The sequence below is a fragment of the Arachis duranensis genome, chromosome 2 (assembly GCF_000817695.3).
Source record: "Arachis duranensis cultivar V14167 chromosome 2, aradu.V14167.gnm2.J7QH, whole genome shotgun sequence".
Classification (NCBI taxonomy): Eukaryota; Viridiplantae; Streptophyta; class Magnoliopsida; order Fabales; family Fabaceae; genus Arachis; species Arachis duranensis.
The window spans coordinates 92,097,035-92,105,529 of record NC_029773.3 but is presented as its reverse complement, the minus strand read 5'-3'; the positions used below and the strand labels follow the sequence as shown (position 1 = coordinate 92,105,529).

Sequence of the window (8,495 nt, the reverse complement as noted above, 5' to 3'; positions counted from 1 at the left end):
TTATTTTTTTAAATAAATTAATTTTTTTCAAGAAAGATTGACGTAGATTCTAGCCGAAGTTGTTATCTAAATATCTTAACAATTTACTATAATTGTAGGTCATAGGGGATGATTTGATAAAATATCAAAACATTTCATATTTGATAAAATATTTGTTAGAACGTCTTACTAGAATTCCATTTAATGAAAATGTTCTAAATATTTACAGAAAACTTCTTACTCATCATATTTTATTTACTTATACTCAACACTTTTTGGTATTCTATTATAAATCCCACTCATTATTGACTGATTAACTACACTAGAATTAGTGAATTATCATTAGATGATATCCTTGGTATTCTATTTTTTTGCATATGTTGTTCTAACCAACAGAAGTCTCCCAAACCACTCCTGTATCCTCATGTGGTAGAGTTCTCGAATTAATATTTACTTGTAATGTCAATTCTTCACTTTTTGGTTCCAAATTTCATTTCTTGAATTTTACCTTCTCTCAAATTAAAAAATTAATTAATCGAATCATGTACTCTAAAGTGCTACAAATGATAAAAAAACAAAGCTAGAAATAGCTTAAAAACAGAAACTTTGTTCAGCTCAGAGATCGATAGAGGAGATGAGGGAAGAGTGGATATCACATGAAGTCATTCCAAAGGGATTTTCGGGTTCCATCCACCGGCATGGTCTTGCCGTTGAGGGCTAACTGGTCATCTTTGGATGGAGTTGATGGTTTGTCTCTGTTCTTATTGTTCTTAGCTTGGAGTGTTGCTCATTTTTATTTTTTATATGTGGGTTGTTTAACTTTAAAAGTTTTGTCTAATGGATAAGTACTTAAAGATAAATTAGAACAAATATGTAAATATTTAGACAGCTCCATCAAAATAGAACTTTCGCTAGAAGCTCCGCCAAATACTTAAGCCATGCTTTTGATTATTCTTTTTTATTTATAAATACAAATTCAATTGTAAGTTAGCAGCAGGTAACAATTTGTGTGATAGATATGGACCAGTTATGATATGAAGTTTATTTAGTCTTTATATTTTGGTCTCTAGTGTGCTTTTTTTTTTACTTTTATTGTAATGTTCTTACTAATAATTTTAAAATTGTTTTTGCTATTTTAAATGTATAAAATATTCAGAACCATGTAATTGATAGTAGAATATAATTATTAGACAATATATTATAAAAAAATTAATAAAAAGGTTAGATTTGATTTTTTTTAAAAAAGAAATATAGTAGACATTATGCCCTCTTTTACCATCTCGTTATTAAAGTTTTCAAATACTCTCAAGTCTTACAAGTATACGTGCATGTTTGGGCGCCATTATTTTGTTAAAAAAAATATTTTTTTAATGAAAAAAGATCTTTTTTTTTATTTTTTAACGTGTTTGGCAAATTTCTAGTAGTAAAAGTAAAAGCACTAGTAAAATCAAAAAAAGATCTTTTTTGAGAAGCTGTAATTTATATCTTTTTTTAAAAGATCTTCTTTCCTTAAAAAAAAAAGATGTTTTTCATGTAATAAATAAACAAAAAAGTACTTTTATATTGTTATACCCAAACATAATTAATAGATAAAAAGACTTTTTTACATGAGATATCCAAACATAAAATTACTTTTACTTCTCTATAGGATCTTTTAAAAAAAGATAACTCGAAAAAGATCTTTTCTTAGAAGTTCACCCAAACAAGCCCTGTATCATGTGAAGAAGATTTGCCAATTCCGAAACCTCTCCTAGAATTTGCACATGCTTATGAATTCTCAATTTTAAAGAAGGTTGTATCCCATCCCTCCCGGATCCCGCATAGATCTGTGAGGTCCCCAATGGAGTGTGATTTCTTAGATTGGAAGGTCCTTATCATGAACATATACAGCATAAAACGTGGCTTCGATGATTGGTTTAGTGTCTCTCTTTTCCCGGTCCTCCCCTGCAACAAAGCCATTGCATATGAGGTCCCAAGGAGAGGAAAAAGAAAATGCAACCAAATTTGAGTTCCAAAGATGCTTGCTTGCTTCAAAGGTAATGTTGCCTCTCTGTTTTTTGTCATCATTGTCTTATCTACCTTGAAGTAAAGTAGCTTTGTTATTTGTTCATTTTGTTGTTGTCCCATGTTGATGTGAGTAAGTTTGTTCATGCATGACATTCTTGTTTCAATTCATGAATAGATGAAGGTTCTTCCTGGTGATTTGATTGTTAGTTTCGAATATTGTATAGATTCATGTCAAGGACAACTATGCTAGTTTTCTTAAAATCTCTAATTTATCTTATGTATAGATTATGATGTCAATATGGTAAACTTCTGCCTTCTTGTTCCACTCCAATGGGAAGAGCACTAACTTTTCGATGATGATTTCTTTTATGTTTTGGATTTTTTGTGATTTTCTATGATTTTAATTCTGAACTCTATCCAATTAGTCTGTTTCTGAATTGTGTTTCTACCTTAGCTTTTTTATTGTTTTAGCTATATCGAATTATCGATCATGGTTTTTGGGATGTAAATGGATTAAAAGGCTATCTTTAATTAATTTTAAGAAGCCATTAATGTGTTCTATTTTATTATATAAATAGAAAAGATTACTCAATTAAAAAATAATAATTTGTTTAAAAGGAAGGTTTTCTTTTGAGAAACTAATTCTAAAGATTTTCTCAATATCACATTAACTATGTTGATATGAATAATTTCTTTTTAATAAAATACTTGGTTTACAAATTATATTCGAATACTTCTATTTATTTTATTTAATATGTAGAGAACTTTTATTTTATTCTATAAAGATTCCTTAGACATTTAAATTTGCGGGAATTTTGTATTGAGTGCATTATATTGATACAACAAACAAGCAAGTTAGACAGAATTTAGTACTTGATTTCAGTATGAATCTTTTAATTTTGTTTTTAATTTTGTTGCTGTGTTCAAAGAAAGATAGCTATACTGATTTGGTATATTCGAAAGACACCTTGAATATTATATTGACGATCTAACAAGGATGAATTTCAGTAAATTTCTACCTACGGCTCTTATCTTTTATGGAATCAATCCCTTTTGACTATACAATAATATATGGATTCTTTTGTTGATATTATTACCAGTATTTGATACTGAATTATTCATAGTATTACTAATTTACTATACCTTCCCTATTCTCTCCACTTGCTTTTTTTACCAAATTGTTTTAGGATAACAAATTAGTTAAAAATCTTTTATTTTATCAGCCTAATTACTTTTTTGATTTTGAAAAAAAAATCTTTATTAATATACTCTCTTCTCTACACATTTATCCTCATTCCATAATGGAAAATAGTTAATAATTAGGACTCATAACAAAAATAAATAATCTATTTACGAAAAACTTTTCTTGCATCAAACACTAATATATTTTTAATATCCAATTAGGTGAGATAATTAGTTGATTAAAAAAATTTAAAGTTCGTTGCTTTCTATTTTTCTATAGTTAGAGTTGTCAAGTTCTACCTCTTCGGTATTTAAAGGAAAAGTCTAGGGCGCCATCAGATTTGTTAAAATAAGCACTTTGACAGCAAAATAAAAATAAGTGATTCTCCATCATTAAATAAAATCTCACACCATTAAATATATTATTGATGACTAATGACACAACTGAATCTATTTTTTTTGTACGAATTTAAAAGAAAAAAAACAATCCGATCCAATAAAAATGAGATCTTTTTAGAATTTGCTATTTGATACCACATACTGTTTTTTTTTCATTCATTTCTTTTTAGATCAGTAGTAGTGTTAAAAAAGGTATAAAAAAATGAATGACACTTAAAAGTTTTTATGATTATATAAAAAGATTTTTTTTTTCATATTGTACGAATCCTCTATTAACTCTGTAACGGAATTCATTTTTTAACCTGCTATGTGAATAATTAAGGGTTTTTTTTTTTAAAAGAAAAAGGTCAATCCCTCTTCCACGTTACTCTCTCTTCTTCTGAAGCCTAAAACCCAAAACCTCACCTGCCGTGATCACCTCGCGCTGCTCTGCCTGCGTTTCTTCGCGTCGTCGTCTTCTCTCTGCCACGGTTGCTTCGTTTATTCTCCGGCATCATCGTCGCTCGCGTCTGTGAATCTGCTCCGCCATTCTGTTCTGTGGTGGGTACATTTCTGATGTTTTTGTACTGGAATTTTCTGCCAGTTTTTATCTAATCTATTTTGAGAAAGAGATTGTAATTTCAGAGCATAACGATCTACTTGTAACTGCTAAATTAGGGTTACAATTTATAATGCCCTCTTTTACTCATTACGTTAAAAACTAGTCTTTAAGTTTACGAGTATATATATACTACGAAGAAGAATTTGCACATACTTATGAGTTCTCGTTTCTCAATTTTAATTGTTTTATTGTAGTACCTTGTTAATTCAGTTACAGCTAGGGTTTGTCCCCTTTTCTGGCGCAGTTAATTGCATTGCTTGACTTGTGCCGTGAGAAGGAAGGGATGGTGGCGGATAAGAATCAACGATACCTTTTGGTGCTAACGCCTGAAAGGATCTGCGGCATCGACTCCATGAAATTGATAACACCCGAGGAGGAGGAGACTGTGAATTGGGAAAATCTACCTCCGTTTCCCTTTGATTTCAGCGTGGATCTTCCACGGATCTGCATGTACGCTTTGGAGTTGGATTCCAAGATTCATCTCGTTGGAGGTCGCCAATATTACTTCCCATATCATCCACGTCATCATGGTGCTTTTCAATTTTCCAAAAAAGTCTTCGAACTAGACCTTGACAAGAAGGAGGTGGAGGAGTCGAAATCAATCGATGATGCTCCAACGGATTTTGATACCCAGTTCACAACTTGTTACAAAGTTAGAAGTGATTATTATTTCATAGAGACGGGTGGTTTCGCACCCGTGGAGCATCCTCCTCATTATTTTTCGGTTCTACGCTCCGGAACCAAGGTTTGGGAATGCTTGCCTGATGCTCCTGGTCATCCTGACATTTGGTCGGGTTCCTGGGTAGTTAACAATTCATGGTTCGACTTCTATGGTAAGCTATACCTCCGACTCTGTTTGAATGATGGAAGAGTTTTTATCCACTATTATGACACAGATAACCCACACAAGGGCTGGACAAAGAGTGAGGGTGACAACAGTTTTACGGGTTCTTTCTGTGTCCCAGTGGGTTCCGATGGCCAGCGTCACTTCTTTCATCCTACTGTGCATATTCCAGGTATTTGTTCGGGTGCACTAATTGATAATTACTCTCTCCATAATATATTTTCGTTTCAACAACTGTTGGGGAATTTCTTTGATGAAGAAGAAAGATTGTAGTTAATTTTTATTAAAGAAGTATGCATTGCATATGATTTTTTTTTTCTTATTGTAAAATGTGCAATCTTCACTCTTCACTCAGCATCGCTCTTCACATAGCATTATCCATTCTATTATTGGTATTGTTACAGATCTGGTTGATCCTGGCAAATACCTGGCACTTTCGTGCGAACGGATTGGAGGAAAAAAAGTGATATGTGCTTTCCAGGTGGATGAATTGGGTGTCCTTATCTTTCAAAGGCTTGACGGCTGTTTAGATAGAATGCCATCCTTCTATCGTGAGTTAGATAGCATGATATCCTGCAATTGTGAGAAAACGCCTGTGCTTGTTGATCTTGATGGCAAAGGCACGTTTCTTGTTATGTTACCTGGCTTTGCAAAGGGCCGGATCCAAGTCGTCTGCATGTTGGTTCTTCAAGTCATTGCAAAGAAGGTTGTATCCCACCCCTCCAGGATCCTCCGGAGATCTGTGCGCTCCCCAATGGAGTGTGATTTCTTAGATTGGAAGGTCCTTAGCATGCACATGTACAGCATGAAGGAAGTCATCGAAGATTGGTCTACTGTCTCTATTTTCCCTGGCATCCCTTGCGATGAAGCCACTGTGTACGAGGTTCCAAGGAGAGGGAAAAGAAAATACAGCCAAATTTGAGTTCCAAACATGCTTGCTTGCTTCAAAGGTAATGCATGCTTGCCTCTCTGTTTTTTGTCATCATTGTCTTATGTACCTTAAAGTAAAGTAGCTTTGTTTTTTGTTGTTGTCCCATATTGATGTGAGTAAGTTTGTCAATGCATGCCATTCTTGTTTCAATTCATGTCAAGGACAACTATTACGATTTGATTGTTAGTTTCGAATATTATATAGATTCATGTCAAGGACAACTATTACGATGTCAACAAAGTAAACTGCTTTTTTTCCAATCCAATGGGAAAGAGCACTACTTTTTGGGTAATGATTTTTTTATGTGTTGAATTTTCTGTGATTTTAATTCTGAACTATTGTGTTATATACTTATATTGAATCCAATAGTCAGTTTCCGACTTGTGTTTCCTTATTTAATTTCTCTTTTATTCTCAAAAGATGTCTTTTTCCTATAAATTTCATTCATTCTTATTTGGACTGTAATATCATGATTGTCATTCTTTGTTTGGTTCTGAATGATGTTATGCAGAAATTAGTCTTTTTTTTTTTGTTGTTTAATAAAAATATTAGAAAGGTTTAAAATATGTAGTGTATCAAAAATTCAAAACATGTTCAAGCTTATTTAGAACCCTATCCACCAAACAAAGAAACTTCAATTATATTGCTGATCCAAGGTTACTGGACAAAGCCAATATTCATCAAAATACTGAGTTCCATAGTAAAGTAGCCATAGATATTCTTAATAAGATGTGTTGAATTCTGATGTAGCATTGCTCACAACATATACGTAAAGAGAAGTAGCCTTATGAGGACTTGTAGCCTGCAACATATCATTCGGGTTACTTCTATTAGGCACTAAAATCTAAATAAGAGGCTTCCTTTAATTTTCAACAATAATTTGTGTCTAATGCTATGAGGCAATCCTTTCTATTATGCCTGATTGATATGAATTCTTTTATTGACTTTTGCAGGTGTTTGTTGATCAAGTAATGTTATGCACCAGTATATTTTGAAGCAATCGGATACGGACGGCCAACATTTTTTTTTTTACCTTACATTTGAATTAACATTAGCTAATTCTCTTGTTTTACCCTTAAAAATGTTGGTCATCTAACATTCTCAATTTTAGAATATGAAGATGATACATATAGTTATTTACTTACCACATAATAGCTTAGAATGGTAATATTGTATATTTAATCAACATCTTGATTATCAAAATAGAACAAAAATGCAGGGTTCATTTTGGAGGCAGTAATGATTGAAGCAAGAGGTCTTACTTGGTTATAAGTACCTAGCACTTACTAATGATATTTTATATTTATATAATACTGTTGTGTCTTGTCGTTTACAAACCTGTCTTAATATCTTGTCCCTAATTTTATAGTCTGCAATGCTAGGTGGTGTTGTAGAAAAAGTTTTGATCCAACGTGAGAAGATTCAATAAATTAATTAACTTGTATAGAATAAAAAAGTAATAAAATTAATAATAAAATTATAAAAATTTAATTAAATAGGAACAAAATAAAAGAAATAGAGTATAATAACAAATAATAATGTTTTATAATTTTTTTCAAAATTTTACTTATGTCTATAATGATGAGAAATTTATTAATCTAAAGTAATTTACAATATTTTTTGTTAGGATAGATAATAAAAATTTTTCTAAGATTTAGCTTGGTGAAATTTTTTAAAAAGGTGCTTATATTTTTAAAAGTACAAGTTTCTTATTTGATATTTGGTAAATTAAAAAGATTATGTATTTATGTTTGCAGTTTTTAAAAGATAAGGATGTTCTTGAAAGCATTTAAGATAGAGTTTCTTTTAAAGATGATGAGTTGTTTTTTTTATCAAAATTAAAAAGTTTAATATAATTTTATATATTAATTTTTAAATTTAATTCTTACGTTATGTCTAATACAGTATATTTTAAAAGTTATTTAATCAAATATAATTGATGTTGTTTATGCTTATTGAAAATTATTTTTAATTTGATTTACCAAATATTAATACTACAACTTTTTAAAAATTATTTTTTAAAAATTAGCTTTTATAAACTACTTTTGAAAAGACTTTTATCAAACTAAGTCTAAGAAAAGATAGGATCCAGTTTATATTTATCTTTTATACATAAAAAACATAATTAAACTAGTTGAAGAAAAAATTACGTAGATCCCTCAAAGTTGAAAACATTTCGTGTATCTCTTATAACCACATTTCTATATAAATCGAATGAGCTATATTTGATTTAAAGAGATTGGTAGTAAATGGAATGAAAGTGAGTCAATTTATCAGGTTTCGTGCAAATTGAATTGAGCTGTTTCGATTTATGCATATATGTTGTCTATAATAGTAATAAATCAAATGAGTGTAATTTGATTTATATATGATTTGTGGTCCAACTCAACATATGAAGAATTATGATAAATTAATTTGTATAAGATAAAAATAATAATTTTTTTAATAAAAATTGATAGAAACTTAATTAAATAAGAATAAAATAAAAGAATGAAATAAAATAATAAAATTTATAATTTATAAAAAAATCAAAGTGTAGAAATAATTTATCA

General features: G+C 30.4%; 1 protein-coding gene across 5 annotated transcripts; it reads left to right on the top strand.

The window, feature by feature from the left end:
- The first annotated feature begins 357 nt into the window (after window positions 1-357).
- LOC107476168 (uncharacterized) lies at window positions 358-7,183 on the top strand. Of its 5 annotated transcripts, XM_052257244.1 has the most exons (6): window positions 649-726; window positions 1,957-2,015; window positions 3,908-4,107; window positions 4,413-5,184; window positions 5,417-5,962; window positions 6,897-7,183. In XM_052257244.1, exons 4-5 carry the CDS (start codon window positions 4,452-4,454, stop codon window positions 5,932-5,934), a joined length of 1,251 nt encoding a protein of 416 aa, XP_052113204.1. In that variant the 5' UTR covers window positions 649-726; window positions 1,957-2,015; window positions 3,908-4,107; window positions 4,413-4,451; the 3' UTR covers window positions 5,935-5,962; window positions 6,897-7,183. The 5 variants fall into 5 exon arrangements, with proteins under 5 accessions (XP_052113203.1, XP_052113204.1, XP_015951414.1 ...); XM_052257243.1 differs by lacking the exon at window positions 3,908-4,107 and having other exon boundaries at window positions 358-726; XM_016095928.3 differs by lacking the exon at window positions 649-726 and having other exon boundaries at window positions 1,772-2,015; window positions 4,385-5,184.
- Window positions 7,184-8,495: the final 1,312 nt, after the last annotated feature.